This window comes from Haliotis rubra, unplaced genomic scaffold, assembly GCF_003918875.1.
Source record: "Haliotis rubra isolate DU_JTF1 unplaced genomic scaffold, ASM391887v1 Scf14, whole genome shotgun sequence".
Classification (NCBI taxonomy): domain Eukaryota; kingdom Metazoa; phylum Mollusca; class Gastropoda; order Lepetellida; family Haliotidae; genus Haliotis; species Haliotis rubra.
Genome location: NW_025765336.1, coordinates 4,337,037 through 4,355,912, shown reverse-complemented (window position 1 = coordinate 4,355,912; position 18,876 = coordinate 4,337,037). Strand labels below are relative to the sequence as shown.

The 18,876-nt window shown below is 42.7% G+C and overlaps 1 protein-coding gene across 1 annotated transcript in view; it reads right to left on the bottom strand.

The window, feature by feature from the left end:
* LOC124268805 (protocadherin Fat 4-like) overlaps positions 1 to 18,876 on the bottom strand; it is a 72,021-nt gene that overhangs the window by 17,729 nt on the left and 35,416 nt on the right. Inside the window, exons 3-15 of the mRNA XM_046703826.1 lie at positions 16,118 to 16,157; positions 15,314 to 15,731; positions 14,438 to 14,631; positions 12,596 to 12,829; positions 11,936 to 12,183; positions 11,069 to 11,255; positions 8,565 to 8,979; positions 7,657 to 7,850; positions 6,543 to 6,779; positions 5,708 to 5,943; positions 4,095 to 4,281; positions 2,157 to 2,562; positions 1,166 to 1,359 (exon numbers count right to left, since the gene is read on the bottom strand). Coding sequence (XP_046559782.1) covers positions 1,166 to 1,359; positions 2,157 to 2,562; positions 4,095 to 4,281; positions 5,708 to 5,943; positions 6,543 to 6,779; positions 7,657 to 7,850; positions 8,565 to 8,979; positions 11,069 to 11,255; positions 11,936 to 12,183; positions 12,596 to 12,829; positions 14,438 to 14,631; positions 15,314 to 15,731; positions 16,118 to 16,157 — 3,190 coding nt within the window. The remainder of the gene's footprint in view (positions 1 to 1,165; positions 1,360 to 2,156; positions 2,563 to 4,094; positions 4,282 to 5,707; positions 5,944 to 6,542; positions 6,780 to 7,656; positions 7,851 to 8,564; positions 8,980 to 11,068; positions 11,256 to 11,935; positions 12,184 to 12,595; positions 12,830 to 14,437; positions 14,632 to 15,313; positions 15,732 to 16,117; positions 16,158 to 18,876) is intronic.

Sequence of the window (18,876 nt, the reverse complement as noted above, 5' to 3'; positions counted from 1 at the left end):
GCACCTGGAGCTCTATAGATCTAGCACCTGGAGCTCCATAGATCTAGCACCTGGAGTTCTATAGATCTAGCACCTGGAGCTCTATAGATCTAGCACCTGGAGTTCTATAGATCTAGCACCTGGAGTTCTATAGATCTAGCACCTGATCCCTATAGATCTAGCACCCGGAGTTCTATAGATCTAGCACCTGGATTTCTATAGATCTAGAACCTGGATCCCTATAGATCTAGCACCTGGATCCCTATAGATCTAGCACCCGGAGTTCTATAGATCTAGCACCTGGATTTCTATAGATCTAGCACCTGGATTTCTATAGATCTAGCACCCGGAGTTCTTTAGATCTAGCACCTGGAGCTCCATAGATCTAGCACCTGGAGTTCTATAGATCTAGCACCTGGAGCTCCATAGATCTAGCACCTGGAGTTCTATAGATCTAGAACCTGGAGTTCTATAGATCTAGCACCTGGAGTTCTATAGATCTAGAACCTGGAGTTCTATAGATCTAGCACCTGGAGTTCTATAGATCTAGAACCTGGAGTTCTATAGATCTAGCACCTGGATCCCTATAGATCTAGCACCTGGAGTTCTATAGATCTAGCACCTGGAGTTCTATAGATCTAGCACCTGGAGTCCTATAGATCTAGCACCTGGAGTTCTATAGATCTAGCACCTGGAGTTCTATAGATCTAGGACCTGGAGTTCTATAAATCTAGTACCTGGAGGTCTATAGATCTAGCACAACAACAACTCTATCGCACCACGGATAAAGATCCAACCTCGCATTGTTAGAACACCTGGATTTCTAGGAGTTGCTTTGTCAGATCTGACCGAAAAACGCGAGCCTTGATCCCCGGTGTTCTGTAGATCTAACGCATGTATCGCACCTCAGATCAAGGGCCCCATTGCTTGACAGATCTGTATAATGCCTGGGTTCAAGGAGTCACTTTATCAGATGTGACAGAAACGCATGTCTTGGTCCTGGGTTGTCTATAGGTCTATCAAAGAATTACCATCTTTTGTCAAGTCTTTCAATTCCAGGTGATGAAAAGGTGAGGTGAAATTCAAAGCCTTAATAAACATATACAGCGGCTGGTACAGGTGTACTTCAGCCACTTGACCCGATGATGACCTTCATCAGTGGATCGTTAAATTATGGTTGACCAACCTTGCAGACTGAAGGTGAGGGTGTCGTCTTCATCCGCGTCACTCACGGTGTATCCTCTTGCGACGTCCGTCCCCACTGGAATTTCTTCCGGAATGTATATCTCCTTAGTAACCGTGACAACAGGAGTCTCGTCGTTTGAGTCCAAGACATGTACGACCAGTGTCTGGTCAACTGGGTACGTTCCGTCCGTGGCGCTGAAAGGCAGTTTGGTTTTAGTTGCCAAATATGAAATAAAAACAATAGCTATTTTATGACTAATATAAAAACACAGATTTGTATCCTTACATGTACGTAGAATAGTTTGAGTGAGTATTGTTTTGCGCCGCTTTCCGCAATATCACAGCGGCGGACACCAGAAATTGGTTTCAAACTGATGTGAAGTAGAATAGGGCCCGTAAGTCGGTCACGGCGCTTCGCGACACCTTAGTGCTTCCGGTGACAAACAACGTTTCATACCTTTTCGAATGGTCTCGTGGTTGTCATTTGACAGTAATGAACCCATAATCCTTTTAGGAATGACAAATTTCCGATCTAACCATCCCCAAATTAGTCACCTATTACGACAGCCAAGCATGGTTGTACTTGGTCCGGTCTAGTAAAGTCAGGTTTGGCAGTCGCGCAAATTGGAAGCAGAACTGGTTCTTGAATATACGATTGTCACCGGAAATGTGGTACCAGAAGTAAGCTGGGCCCCGTCTCGCATATAGCAAGTCGGTGCGCGCAAAGGGAGCCGGGAACCAGGTTAGTACCGGAAATAGCGCCTCGCGAGACTTACAGGCCCCATAGCTTGATAGTTCATCGTCAGATAATTAAAAGTCTAGGCAGAAGAAGGTGAACAAAATGAAACAAATAACCGGTTATTCACTGGTGATATATTTGCAGTTTTGCCGTCGAAGCGAATTTTCAATTATATCCTGTCTTTTGCCTGACAGTTTGTATCTTTTAACCATATTATTAGCGCCGATTGTTTTCATTCACCAAACATTATTACCTGACTATTATTGTATGGAACCGTTCAAATTCAAAGTCAAGTTGCTTTTCGATCTTCAACATTGACCCGTCAACCTTGAACTTGGTATCAGAAGTGCTGAAGGTCACGGTATCTCCATCGACGTCATCGGCAATCAGAGAGACGACGTCCTGTCCTACACTGGCGTTTTCAAAAACGTCCACTTCCTGAATAGTCATATTCCATACGGGCGGGTTGTCATTAGACCCTATGACATTGACGCGCAATGCACCATGGGTAGAGCGAGGGGGTGAGCCTTCGTCCGTAGCAGTGATGTTGACGATGTAGTATTCGACGCCGCCGGTGACGGTATCAGCGTCTAGCTGACCGGAAACTCTGAGCTGTCCAGACGATGCATCGATTGTGAACAAACCGTCTTCCTGGACACCTGAATCTAAGAAACGCCGTAAGGTCATGTGTAAGTCCATTTGTACTAATTTTCATACAAAATCAGTGAGTTTCCATTTTTCACTTTCCAGATATGCACGCTCATAATGATAAATATGCCTGCGGTACTGTACCTCACTGTACATTCAGTGAGTGAGTGAGTTTAGTTTTACGCCGCTTTTAACAATATTCCAGCAATATCACGGCGGGGTACACCATAAAGTGGGCTTCACACGTTGTACCCATGTCGGGAATCGAACCCGGGTCTTCGGCGTGAACGAGCGAACGCTTTAACCACTAGGCTACCCCATCGCCCCCTGTACATTCAGAACGAGATGAAGCCCTCAAGCAATGACATTTGTTATTTTACAAGCTTTGTGTGCGGCGTAAAACTCACTCACTGTTTTAGAAGCTTTGTTGTTTGTTGTTTGTTTATTTGTTGTTTAACTCCACACCCAGCAATATTCCAGCTATATGGCGGCGGTCTGCCAATGATCCCGTCTGGACCAGACAATCCAGTGATCAGCATCATGAGCAACAATCTACGCAACTGAGATACGATGACATGTGTCAACCAAGTCAGCGAGCCTGACCTCCAGATCCCGTTAGTCGTCTCTTACGAAATGCATGGGTCTCTGAAGACCGGATCTTCACGGGTTTGTTTTGAAAGCGATCTTCATGTTACATCTATATATCTGTGTGAAGTGGTAGTGACACTAAGACGAAAGTATGAACATTAATGTATACATGGAGACACTATGAAAGTTTTTTTCTTGTTTAATGAAAACTAGTTCCTGAGTCCATATCTAGCTTTACACAATGGTTTCATAAAACATTCAGGACTGTGTCAAGACTCTCACGTGGGGATATTTGGAATATACGCGAGGACACGTTATAGTTTGGGCATGTTATTTATTCTTCTACCAATCATACGACCTGTTGTATTGCATTTCTTATTGTAAACCGAATACAGCGCGTTTAAACATGATGTATTCATCCTATTATCATTTATTGATTTCACTGTTCAGTATTGTGCTACTGATTACTTGGGTAACCTCCTGATTTCAGCTTGGAAATCTCCACGAAACGACTGACTTAGCTCCGTGTTCACAAATGATTTTCGTATGCTATAGTTTTACGCCGCTTTTAGCAATCTTCAGGCAATATCACGGCCGGTACACCAGAAATGGTTTGCACACATTGTACCAATATGGGGAATTGGACCCGGGCCTTTGGCGTGACGAGCGAACGCTTGAACCACTAGGCTACCCCACCGCCCCCAATTGTAAAAGGGAATCATACGATATTCTAATCGAAAGTGTGTGAACATTACAAACAAGTAGAGATCAATGCCGATTGCCAATAGAAATACACCATCTTCATTTAGGCAGAAATGAGTACGTAATTATTAAACCTTAGGGCAATTTTCTACAAATGTGTCACAAACCAAAATCCGTCTGCCAAATAAACCGTCACGTGCACGTTTATTACATGACGTCACTTCCTGTACTGTATTCATTATAAATGTCCCACCTGATATCACTGAAGGGATGCCATATGTCAAGTGACCATCACTGCCAAGGTCATCGTCTGTCGCCACGAAGGTGTCGATCACCGCTCCTACATCAGCGTCTTCAGCAACGGAGACTTCGACAAAGTTGCCGCCGCCATAAATATCCGGGGATATAAACACGGGGGTGTGCTCGTTCACAGGAAGGACCTGAAGATCCAAATATCCAAATACAAGGTCCAGCAAATGTCAACTGTGTTTAATACTCAACAGGACGGACAATGTCAAAATTGATTAATGTTTGTTAATATTCCCGCTATATTCCCGCTATACTACGGCGATCGGTAAATAATCATGTCTGGGCCAGACAATCCACTGATCAACAGTAGAGCATCGGTCTACGTAATTGGGATACAATAACACGCATCAACCAAGTCAGCAAACCTGACCAAACCGTGAGTCGCCTATGACTACAAGCATGGGTTACTGAAGATCAATTCTGACCAGGATCTTCACGGGATTAATGGCGCTTTTTGCCTATGAGTGTATCTTTTCAAGCTACAATGTATATATTTTGCCAAAAAGGGTAGCTATAACGACGATTGTTTTGGAATATTCATCCATATTCAAACAATTAATCAATTAATCTACCCGTGAAGGTCTGGGTTAGAATATTGACCTTCAGTAACCCATGCTTGTCGTAAGAGGCGACTAACGGGATCGGGGGGTCAGGCTCGCTGACTTGGTTGACACATTTCATCCGTTCCCGATGCTTTGAAAAGCTTTTCGATTCTGGCTTACAAGTCACAATCATCTTGAGGTTATTGTCTCATGCTACACTGCGAGTGAGTATGGTAATACAAAGATTTTAGCGATATTCTTTTTTATATCACGACACAAATTGGCCTCGTACATTGCACTCATGTCGGGAGTCGAACCCGGACCATCGGCGTGACCTGCAGAAATATTGAGCAAGTGTCCACACACTGCCCTCCACAATCTATTGAACGCAAAAGAAGTTAACGTCCCAAAAAAATTGATCTGTCACGGTGTTCTTAGCCTCTTGCGAGTACCTGTTGTATCTTTAACCTAGAGTTCTAGTGAATTAAACATTATACGCTGTGGTAGCCACAAACTTAACCCAAGACAGTCAGGTTAGCTTTAACATGTTGCCTACAACCAACAAAGCAAATATCTACACTTTCTTGGTGACCCAAGAACCAATTTGTAATAAATAGTAAATACTGTCCATTAAGTGGTATGTTCAAAATATTATATGTATCGCTTGAAAAGCCAGACATTTGATCACTTTCGGCAGGAATATTGGATCTGAACCAAAGAACCCTGCCTGCAACGGGACTTAACTCATCGGTGCAGCCTGAGCCTCAAACAATTTTAATGGCTCCCGTCGGGATTTGGTCCTCGGCAATATGCTTGTATTACGAGGCGATCCGATAGTCAGGCTCGCTGACTTGTTTGATCGCGTTTGACCGTTCCCCGGGGTATCAATCACGTGATAGTCTGGTCCAGATTCGATTATTTATGTCTATATATGTAATGTAATGTTGCGATGTTATACATAAACAGCCGCACAGCAGCTTTGATGACTCTAGCGCCAATAACATGGATGTAATACCTTTACAGTGACGACTGACGTCGAGGTGAGACGTGGTTCACCAGCCAGATTGTCGACGGCCACAATTTTGACGTTGTACACGTCGCTAGTGGCCTCGTAGTCTACGGGTTCTCCAGATGTGAGAAGTTGGGTCCCAGAGAACTTGAACTGGGAGACCCCTGCTTCCAGATCAAGACCCACAACCCCATACTCGCCACCGTCCAGGTCCGTACAAGCAATGTCCGATATGACCACACCTGAAAATACAGAAGTATTCAATCCAAACGTTTTCGGGTTTTTTATATCTGTCATGAATATTGTCATACTGTCATATCTGGTTTTCAGAAGAGGCAGAAAAATATCTGGTCTTTAGACAAACCCAGGCCTTGTAGCCTGGTGCTTTGGGATGTTTTCCCAAAACACAACGTACATATTTTGAAAGCCACAAACACTGTATTCGTCAAACATGACACGATAATATATCCATGCTTGTCGTAAGAGGCGACTAACAGGATCGGGTGGTCAGGCTCGCTGACTTGGTTGACACATGTTATCGTATCCCAATTGCGTAGATCGACCCCGAGTCATCCTGTTGATCACCGGATTGTCTGGTCCAGACTCAACTATTTACAGACCTCTGCCATAAAGCTGTAATATTGCTGAGTGCGGCGTAAAACTAAACTCACTCACTCACCCACAGTAATTACTTCATGATGCCAAAATACAGCGATATTTCGCAGTTCGAATAAGACAAATACTAGCTGAATGGTATCAATGAAGTGCTTCTATTCTTTTTTCCTGATCAAATATTAAGAAACACTCTATACAGTATTAATACCCAGTCAAGCCTTCATACCTTCAGCCGAATTCTCCGTGATGTTCCCCTGTCCCGTGACGTCACACACAGGGGCGTTGTCGTTGATGTCGACAACGGTGAGGTTCCAACTGACTGAGGTCTGAAGTCCGGCGGTGTCAGTGACGGTCAGAAGGAGGTCATCAATGGAGGTCACATCACCTGGGCTATCACGGTCAATTCGTTTGGCAATGGTCAGTTCTCCGGACGATTCCAAGTTAAAATATTCAGCACCGGTTCCTGTATAAGACATGATATGTTTGTTATTGTTGATATTAATGCTTTCGTTTTCCCGTGTTCCGTTATCATGAGGAAGGCGACAAGCCTAGTGGTTAAAGCTTTCGCTCACATGGGTACGATGTGTGAAGCCCATTTCTGGTGTCCCCCGCCGGGATATTGCTGGAATATTGCTAAAAGCGGCGTAAAACTAAACTCACTCACTCACTGAATGTACAGTTGCCTACAGTACCGCAGGCATATTTATCATTATGAGCGTGCACATCAGGAAAGTGAAAAATGGAAAGTCACTGTCGTCATTGAACTCACTCACTCACTCACTCACTCCGTCAGAAATAGTAATAATACCAGGTTTTGGAGACAGTGTGAGCATGTCCTGCCTCACAAACGGTACTAGATATTGATTAATAGATCGGATCACAGCTACAATGTAACATATTTTCTAAATCAAAATTTGAAATAACTAACAATTGTAACACCATCAATGTATAACACGAAAAAGCCCTTATATTAATTAATGTTGCCAAATTAAACCATCCGAAAGGACATATACATCAGTAACATATCTGATAAGGGGCACTGTGGTAGCCTAGTGGTTAAAGAGTTCGCTCCTCACGCCAAAGACCAGAATGTTCCCCGCGAAAAAAGAGATGTCTCCCGTATTTTGCCGCCTATGAAAAGGTAGACGTTGTGTTATGTACGGGGGCGATGGGGTAGTCTAGTGGTTAAAGCGTTCGCTCGTCACGACGAAGACCCGGGTGCGATTCCCCGCATGGGTACAATGTGTGAAGACCATTTCTGGTGTCCCCCGCCGTGACATTGCTGGATTATTGCTAAAAGCGGCGTAAAACTCACTCACTCATATCTGTATATGACTGACCTGACAAGGTGTATGTAACTGTATCGTTTACATCCGGGTCACTGACAGAGAAGAAACATCCAATTCCCATTCCTATTGGTTGTTCTTCGGTTAGAGTCAAGGGAGGCAATAGAGTTACTTCCGGTGCCTCGTCCACGATGTTCAGGACGTTGATGGTGATTGAGGTGCTGGTTTCGTGAGTTCCGTCCGAGGCACTACGGATAAATACCACAGATTGATTTCAATCCTTGTGTCAATAGTTATTGTTAAAAAAATAAATTTGTATGTGTTTACGTGCAATATAAATATATAACTAAAAATGAAGGTCGTCAGTTTCGGACAAAGGCTATTTTATAGTATTTCGTGAACAACGCATAATTTTACAAATAACGAAAGAGAAAATAGCAAAAAAGTGTTATTTACCAAGTAATCTGTTAACCAAATCCAGTATACCAGTGAGTAAACCACAGACAGAATGGAAAACAGACCTTTATTTCCGTGTTTTCTGGACTTGACAATACCCAAAAGACTATTGGTCGAGCAGGACGTGCTTACCCCTTGGAAGACACCCGGTGTCCTCAGTAACCAAATATTTTTATAACAGTTGTTTTTTTCTTTTACGCCATTTGGAATATGGCTCGGACGAAAATTGATTAGTCTCTCGCGATGTTAAAGTTAAGGGACTGGGGCATTGCTTGAAAAAAGATGAACAGACTGCTGCATCTCTTATCGTTTCAGTAAATTCAGTGATTGCGCTACATAGCCACAGTTGAGTTTCTGTTAAATCACGTGATTGCCTGGGTTGTTTACAGGACACATAGTGACAAATTGCCATCACGGATTTTCAGTGATCCAATTTCCCCTTTATTTTGCCTTTACGACCAATGGTGGATAATAGAGGCTGATTATTCTGTGAGATATTTCCTCACCTTACTGTTAGAGTGTGGCACTGTTTGGACTCGAAGTCTAATTGTTCTTTGACGATCACGCTGTTTCCGAACGCTGTTTGGAACGCTGTGCTGCCAGACAGCGTCAAAGTCACGGCATCTCCGTCGGGATCTTGAACGTCAAGGTCAAAGACCACCTCACCAATGACCATGTTCTCGTCGATATTCACCTCTGACGGAGCATATTTGAAATAGGGCGCGTTGTCGTTCACGCCGGACAGAACGATACGTTGAATTCCTTCTGTAGACTTCATCACGGCTCCACCATCCGCAGCCCGGATGACAAGTGTGACGTACTCAAAGCCGCCTGTTGATTGGTCGAAGTCAAGTTGCCCGGATGTACGAAGTATGCCTTTGTTGTCCAGAATGAAGAGGTGGCTCCTGTCTACGTCTCTTTCTGCCATGCAGATTCATAATTACAACATGTTGCTTGTTTATACCGTATCGTCGTAAGTTAAGTGACATTAAAATCCTTTCTTTTTCTTGTAGTCAAGATCTGACAAACATAAGTACCATGTATTTCAACAGATTGACCCTTAAAGTAAAAGGTCTACTTTATATAAGAATCTCATTGCTTTCACCTGTTTCGTATTGGAACAGCAACAAGCGATAGTGGTGTATAGTATTTAGCGACATTCCAACATAAACATTGACAAGCGAGGACAAGGAATGGATTCACTTGTGTTAAACATGTCAAACTTGGACTCCTCTATATTAGTATAAGGCATTGCTGGACACACAATTTCTCTGTAGTATCACCTCTTAATTAAAATCCTTCACACCCATATTGCAACTATTATCAAATGCTGCTATTAATACTATAACTAATACTATATACACTACAGATTGTTCAGCTTGACCTGAGCTACTCTACCTATGCATGACCCGGGAGGTCAAAAGGCACAAACGGCAAGTCAAGTTAACTTCATTAAAAATGGGAGCAGAGAATGTTATTAATGCCTTAAAGCCCGAATCGGAAACATGAAACCATCTCTAGCTTCCTTTTTTAAAGAAAGTTAGGACATTGCTGACGATTTCTCGACACTGAGATGTCAAAAGGCGACCTTGTCTCGGCTGTTGACAATGAACTGACAAAGGTGCACCCCTTCACTATAATGGACCCAACCAGTTGTGACACGGTCACGCAATGCATTAGTATTCACTTGATCAGGTCAAGCTGAACAAGCTGTATATACTTATAACTAGTACTAACACTAATACTGATGCCAGTATTAATACTAATAATAACTACCCTGTATATTTTCTTGTTTAGTTGACAGCCATGCTAACTAAAGAATTCAAACGTTTGTTTCATTAAAACTCGAAAATGTACACATTTCTTATCGACTAGTGTTCTAACTTCGCGTTGCAACTCACAAGAGATTTTACAGCGAAACGTATATATTTGTTTCACTTCATATCGAAACTTTAAGAAAACTATTTTCAGACTCCGAGAACATCGATGACGACAGTTATCATGTTGACGGTGCTTACCATCTCATCCGGGTAAAACAAGGTTTTACCAAAATGTGATCATTGTAGTAGACCTTTTCCTTTACATGTTAACAATGTAGGACAAGATAATTAAAATAACAAAAACTTTCATTTGCTTGGGTTTTTCTGTGGCTATAATTATTGACCTCCTTCTATGTGGCTGGTTGTATCTCGAAAGTCATCTTTGGCACATTACTTTTGTGATTTGTCGTCACTTCCTGTGTACAAAATCACCACTAACGGTGTGAGTAGCATTTTATGCCGCATTTATCACTATTCAATCCTCATCACTTAGTACCCACGTGGGGGCGGTGTGGTAGTCCAGTGGTTAAAGCGTTGGCTCGTCACGCCGAAGACCCGGGTTCGATTCCCTACATGGGCACAATGTGTGAAGCCCATTTCTGGTGTCCCCCGCCGTGATATTGCTGGAATATTGCTACAAGCAGCGTAAACCTAAATTCAGTCAGTCAGTAGTACCCACATGGGTAATCAGGCCCGCTCCTTCGTCGTGACGAGGGAACATTTGATCCACTTCGCGTTAGCGTTGCCACGATAGGTAAGCCGCTAAACATGTAGCTTTAGATTGTTCGACTTTGTTTATCTACGTATCAGCAATATTCCAGATAAATGGAGAGCGTCCCTCTACAGAATTCGGATAGGATCGATGACATACATCAGCCCAAACAGCGAGCCTGACCACCCGGCAACATGGGTTGCTTCTAACCCACATCGGGGGCGATGGGGTAGCCTTATGGATCAAGCGTCCACTCGTCACACCGGAGATTCGGTTCGATTCCCCACACGGGTACAATTTGTGAAGACCATTTCTGGTGTCCCCCGCCGTGATATTGCGGAAATATTGCTAAAAGCGGCGTAAAACTAAACTCATTCACTCTAACCCAGATCTAAGATCCCGATATTTTACATCAAACGGGCCACAGCTGTCAATCTCAAACCCTTAACAAAGATCTGTAGACAGCAGATCCACGTACCATCTTTGACCGAAACGATGTCATATGTGACGTCACCGTCAATCCCGGCATCCTGATCTCTGACGTCGAAGGTGATAATGACATGTCCAGTTCCAACATCCTCGTCAACAGCTATTTCTGGGAAACGTCCATCCGTTTCCAGCACAGGTGCTTCGAACACAGGTTCATACTCGTTCAGGGGTTGAACCTACAGGTGTAATAAAGTCTCTTGGACACAATATAATTGTAAATTTTCGTTTCATTTAACGTTCGCAAAATTCATCATCAGACCTATCTATGTAACGTGAAGATAACAACTATTTGATCGTTAAAATATATGCAGGATGTCCAATCAGACAAAATATATACTACTGTATCACCGATGGAACCAGGGCTGTCGAGATCCCATCTACTCTGGACTGAAATTATACAGCTCTAAACTCTATTTGGGTTTATTTTTTTACATGGTAAATATATATTATAATTAATAAAACTTATTTCCCTAATAAAATGTACGTCTAGACCAAAACACTGTTCAGGTCATTAGGGCGTTAAAATCGTGTGTTTCTTTATTGTTTAACGCCGCACTACGGCTGCAGTCTGTAAAATACTCGAGTCTGGACCAGACAATCGAGTTATCAACAGTATGGGCATCGATATACGCAACTGGGATACGATGACATGTGGCAATCAAGCCAGCGAGCCTGACCACCTGAACCCGTTAGTCGACTCGTACGACAAGCATGGATTGCTGAAAAACAAATCTAACCCGGATCTTCACGGATCAGGGTTTACAAGCATTAACAGACCGGATGTTTCGAGACATCCAATATGAAAAATAACTGGGTAATAAAAAATGGATGACCAAGATTGATCAGCGCCACCTACACGAACAATGACAACTGTAGACCCAGTCAGACTGCTGCCATCAATGGGTTTATCCGCAGCCTGTATAGATAGAATGTACGTGTAGTTGTTCACTGCTGCGTTCTCGTAGTCAATCATCGAGCTGTCGCATTTCAGAACGAGGCCGTCCAACCGGAACTCGCCGCCATCGTTACCGGAAGTAATAGTTACGTCGAAATCAGCGTTGTCTGCTTCGTCTCGGTCAGTAACAACTAAAGTCATCAGATCCACTTTGTAGGAAAGAAGAAAAACATATTAACATAACGCAAATGCAAAATTAAAATCTTAAGCATGTGAGAAAAATGTTACTGTTTGTTCTTAATTGTCGTGGGGTAGCCTTGGGGTTTAAGCGTTCGCTCGTCACATCGAAGACCAGGGTTCGATTCTCCACATGGGTACAATACTCGAATCCTATTTCTGGTGTTCCCCGCCGTGATAATGCTTGGAATATTGCTAAAAGTGGCGAAAACTAAACTCACTTACTATTATCATTAAGTAGCGGTGTGACAAAACTTCAAGTGATGCAGTGGGTTGTCTCCCCTATCCGAGACAGGATTATCTGGTTGTGGATTAGAAGCCCACTTATAAATATATAAATCCTAGATCACCATATTGACAGTACACCAGTACTTATATTTTTACCATCGCCTTGTCCCCTCTCTGTCGTATATACAACGTGAGTGTTGGCGTCAAACGTCGGCGCGAAGTCGTTAACGTCTGCGAGGGTGAAGGCCATGTCCGCTTCGCTGAAAAGACCAGATGAATCCTGAACTTGAAGAGTTAGGTCCATACTGGCCTTGACCTCTCTATCTAGTCGATTGGCAACGGTCATTTCTCCGGTGTCAGGGTTGATGTTAAAAGACGAACTATCAGGCCCTGTAGGTGTGGTAAAATGTAGAACGAGCTTTAAACGGTCTTCAGCATACAGACAACAGTGAACCCCCCCAAATTAGCATCAAGGTATGTGACAATATATTTTGTTTGTTTGTTGTTTAAAGCCACACTCAACAATATTCCGGCTATATGGTCGAGTCTAGACCAGACAATCCAGTGATCAACATCATGAGTATCGATGTATGCGATTGGGATACATTGAAATGTTTCAACCAGGTCGGCGAGCCCGACAAGCCGATTCCGTTAGTTGCATCTTACGACAAGCATGGGTTGCTGTAAGCCAATTCTCAACCTGATCTTCACGGGTCACAATATATACTTCGAGAGTACATTTTGACGTTCAAATAATAAACTGGTGATAAGAAGTTCGGCGATTACTCGAACAAAAAAGCATCAGGAAATATTTACAGTGTAATCATCTTATTGTAAACATTGTATGTTTGTTTAGGGTACCCTGGTCAGAGGTAATTTGAAAACATGACATGGAAGTGGTCACACTCGCCCGGGGTATGGCATGAGTTAATAAAATCAACACGTTCACAGATGTATCGGCCAAAACATCAACCATTACATTCGCGAAGTCTAGACGCTCCTATGACACAACTGTAAGGGTATTGGCCGATTCATCTCAAACAGTCTCAGCAGATCTGTTTCATAGAAGCAGACACCCAAGGAGTTCAGTGACAATCGCATGTTATCGAACCCCGATGGAATTGGTCGATGCTAATGCCTCAAACACTAGTTGGCCTCATCCTAGGTGCTGAGATTGGAATTCTGTTGTGAAGGGCCTAAACAACATTCACTCGTTTGTCCTTACTTTAATATATTTGTCCTTACTTTAATATGTTTGTCCTTACTTTAATATGTTTGTCCTTACTTTAATATGTTTGTCCTTACTTAAATATGTTTGTCCTTACTTTAATATGTTTGTCCTTACTTTAATATGTTTGTCCTTACTTTAATATGTTTGTCCTTACTTAAATATGTTTGTCCTTACTTTAATATGTTTGTCCTTACTTTAATATGTTTGTCCTTACTTTAATATGTTTGTCCTTACTTTAATATGTTTGTCCTTACTTTCATATGTTTGTCCTTACTTTAATATGTTTGTCCTTACTTAAATATGTTTGTCCTTACTTTAATATGTTTGTCCTTACTTTAATATGTTTGTCCTTACTTTAATATGTTTGTCCTTACTTTAATATGTTTGTCCTTACTTAAATATGTTTGTTCTTACTTTAATATGTTTGTCCTTACTTAAATATGTTTGGGTTGTTTCTTGTTTAGCGCCGCACTACATATTGCAGCTATACTCCTCAAAGCTAAGGAACACCTGACTCTCTCATATTACTGTGGTAAATCTGGCATTATCTATAGTAACACGAAAGACGGGGTGATCCTAAATTTAATTTGAGTAGTATATGTGACTGTCTGTATATGTTCGTGTCTGTTCTGAACAATCTAGTGATTTATATCACCAGCATCGGTTTATACAATCACACACGAAGACATGTCGACCCGGTCCCGTTAGTGGCCTCCACACATAAACTCTAAAAGACCAATTCTAACCAGGATCTTTACGGGGCTTACCAATAAGAGAATACTGCAGATCGTCCATGACGTCATTGTCTGTGACGTCAAAGGCCCAGCTGACGTCGGTGTCAATAGGCAACTCCTCCAACAAAGTGATTGGGTTACTGACTATTATGACGGGTTGTTCGTCTATTTCATCAATCACCTTTACCAGGAGGAGGTCAGTCGTTGTATACAGCCCGTCCGATGCCCTGAAACAGAACAAAAGGTTAAAACCCTTTTCAAAGGGTCAGATGTACAGAAATTAGATATACACTTAACCCATTAAATTATGTGAGTAAGTTACGTTTTATGCCGGTTTTAGCAATATTTCAGCAATATTACGGCGGAGGACACCTGAGTGAGTGAGTGAGTGAGTGAGTTTAAATTTAAGCTGCAATAAGTTTAGCAATATTCCAGGAATATCACGAGCGAGGACATCAAAAATGGGTTTCACACATTGTACCCATGTGGGGAATCGAACCCGGGTCTTCGACGTCACGAACGAACGCTTTAACCACTAGGATACCCCACCGCCTCTTCATCAAATTATGTATGGGCATATTTCATTTATGGCCATGAACATTTTCTGAATGACACACGCCACCCAATTCTTTATTATCATAATCAGAGACCATATAACAGATATGGTCTCTGTCATAATCAACAGATTCATTAGGAAATTAATCCGTACGAAAAACGATTGAGGTCAGTGCTTTAAGAACGTTTTGATGTAATGACAGCATGTCATTTCCCTTTTGGATAAAGTATGTATAGTTACAGCAATATACACGCACGCACGCACGCACGCACGCACGCACGCACGCACGCACGTGAGGTTAAACCTTATTCCACCTCGACTGTCATAACATTTTAGGCCTCAAATTCACTTACTCCACCAGCAACGAGTACCAGCTCACTGTTTCATAATCAAGTTTTGTAAGAGTCACTAAAGACGTTCCCTGAACACCGAAGACGTCTGTGTCGCCTTCCTTAATAGAGTACACGACAACATCACCGTCGACGTCAGAGGCATTGAAAGAGTAGATCGCCGTATCCACAGTCGTTGATTCCGCAACGTCAATCTGATAGTCTGTCAGAGTGAACACTGGGGCGTTGTCGTTGACGTTGTCGAGGATGATCTTCAGCGTTGCTGACGTCTCCTTGTAGGGGTCGCCATCGTCTCTGGCTGTGAGGGTAAGGTCGTAGTACATCTCTTCTGTAGTGATATCACGGTCCAGATAGCCGGCGGTACGGAGAGTTCCGGTCACAGGGTTGAGGGCAAAGAGTCCTTCCGATGGTTCCCCTGTGTCTGAAACATACAATGACCAGAGTTGTTTGTTTGTTTGTTGGTTGTTTAACGCCGCACTCAACTACATCCCAGCTATATGGCAGCAGTGTGTAAATAATCGAGTCTGGACCAGATAATCCACTAATCAACAGCATGAGCATCGATCTACGCAAATGGAATACGATGACATATATCAACCAAGTCAGCGAGCCTGATCCCGATCCCGTTAGATGTCAATTTGTAAACAACAAACAAACAAATCATGTATATCCCTCATATCAGCCTTGAGTGGAAAGAGTTATACAGTAATTTACCGTTTGGTTACGCCAAGACCTAGTATTGACATTTCATTGATTTATTCATGCCGATTAACGGATTTGTGATTCGAGCCAATGCACACTACAAACTGTGAGTAACGCCACACGAATAATTAAAGAACTGAATGAACTGAAATATTCGGTAACTAATCTGATCACTTTCTATAAACGTATGTCCGTACTTGTGATAGCAGCAGTGATGATGTACGTGACGTCCCCGTCAACTCCCTGGTCGGAATCCGTCGCCTGCAGCGTCAGGATCTCGGACCCAACAGTGACGTTCTCAAGCATAGTGAGGTCAGGAAACGCAGAACCAGTCAAAGACATGGACGTTGCCCAGTCTGGGGCGAACTCATTCACGGGCAGCACCTGGAAGATGTAGCATGTCTCCTTGAGTTGTGCTGAACTGAAATCGGAATCTGAGTTTTTAAGTTACCCTAGCCCTGTCGCTAATTATTTAGTACTTTTGGGCAAGAAAATGAAATACAGACACGTTACTTGGTTTCGGTCACTCCATAAAAAAGCAATATGTTTCTCTGATCTGAAATGAGGAGCCGATTTTTATGTTTGTTCGCTCACACCTTCACACATACGAGCGCACACACACGCACACACTGTATGAGCGTATGTTCTTACTCAACAATAACCCGTCATTGTATTCGGAGGGGCGGTCGGGTAGCCTTGTGGTTATACCTTCGTTCGTCACGCCGAAGACCCCGGTTCGATTCCCCACATGGGTACAATGTGTGAAGAACATTTCTGGTGTGCCCCGTCGTGATATTGCTGGAATATTGCTTAAAGCGGCGTAAAACCATACTCACTCACTCACTCACTCTTTGTAATGGGTAATGGTCTCAACATCCCTATGTCCACATCATTCATAACACCCATATTTGACGAAACAAACTAGGCATCTCAATTTGATACACATTGTAAATATCGTACTTCATGTCTCGGTCATTTTTGTAATGTTTTGATCGAAATCCAAATATTAGGGTTTTGCTTTGTGGTCTTCGGTTTCAGAATTTCAGCGAGTTATCAGCCTTTGTCAACCTTTTTTAATGTATTGGTCACATGTAGTTTTCAAGTGTAAACCTTCATTTGCCCAACACTAAAGTGTATATACAACGTGGTGTATAAACTCCTTATTGAATGTAATAAGGATACAACAATATCATGTAAAATGTGGCGAAGAATTCAACTGTTGTCACGACTCACAATCACGGCCACCATTGTGACCCCGGTTTTGGGCGACTCCTTGTCCGGCGAGTCCGTCGCTTCCACGGTCAAGAGGAACATGTGCTGGGTGTCCGTGAGAGATTCATAATCAAGGTTACCAAGGGAAGATAACTGTGTTCCGTTCAGCTCGAACTTGTTGGACACTGGGTTATCGCCAGCTGTGATCTGCATTGTGATTTTGCCGTTCGTTCCCGAGTCGGCGTCAGAGGCGACAAGATCCAGCAACACTTCTGATTCAAATGTGAAATTAATAAAACATCAACTCGAACACCACTTTCTCTATATGAATCGCTCATCTAATCGTGAAAAACAGTCACTACCTCGAACATTGTTGACTTAATGCATCCTGTCATTAAACACAACCTCATTCTCCAAGAAAAGTACCAATAAAAAGTCTCGAAGTACGAATAACTCGATATGTATTCGGTTATGCTCAGGATAACGAGTTGCCAAGGTTCTGCTGCGTGGTCTTCTGGTTTAGAAATAACAGACCTCGGGCGTGTATTTAGCAATATAAAGGCAGACATCCAGATTGGAAAACCTACATTATCTCAGGGTCTAAAAACGAATGGAATGCACTTTTCGCGCATTCACCCGTCAACGTCAACGTCTCCATGATCTGCGGATACACATCCCATTAGAGCGTAAAATGCAAAACAGCGGATCATAAAAGGTGTATGTTGCATACAATAGTAAGTGTAACGTGGTTGCAAAAAGGCCTCAAAACAGGCCTCCTGATTCGTAAGTGAGTGAGTATAGTTTTACGCCGATTTTAGCAATATTCCAGCAATATCATGGCGGTGGACACCAGAAATGGGCTTCACGCATTGTACCTATGTGGGAATCGAACCCGGATCTTCAGCGTGACGAGCGAACGCTTTAAGCACTAGTCTACCTCACCGCTCCTTTTTTTGGATAAAGAGGGACAAGCACGTTCAATGAGCTCTCGATGGCAACCTGGCGGAGAGAGAGATGTCTTGTACAGTTAGACACCTATTGCAATCACAACGACATTGCCATCATAACGACATTGCCATGACAACACCATTGTCATCACCACGACATTGTCATCACAACAACATTGCCATGACAACGACAATGCCATCATAACAACATTGCCACCACAACAACACTGTAATCACAACGACAATGCCATCATAACAACATTGCCATCACAACAACATTGTCATCACAACACATTGCCATCACAACGACATTGTCATCACAACGACATTGCCACCACGACAACATTGCCATCAAAACACCATTGCTATCACAACGACAATGCCATCATAACAACATTGCCACCACGACAACACTGTCATCACAACGACATCACAACGACATTTTCATCACAACGACATTGCCACCACGACAACATTGTCATCACCACGACATTGCCATCACAACGACATTGTCATCACAACGACATTGCCACGTCGACAACACTGTCATCACAACGACATTGCCATCACAACAACAGCAACATTGTTATCACAACAACTAAACAGGAAAAGATATCGTACCTTTTGAAGAACCCTCAGATAAGTGAATGGTGTCTTGTACAGTTCATTCTTAATGCAAGAAAGGAGGTAATAGAATTTTGTCGA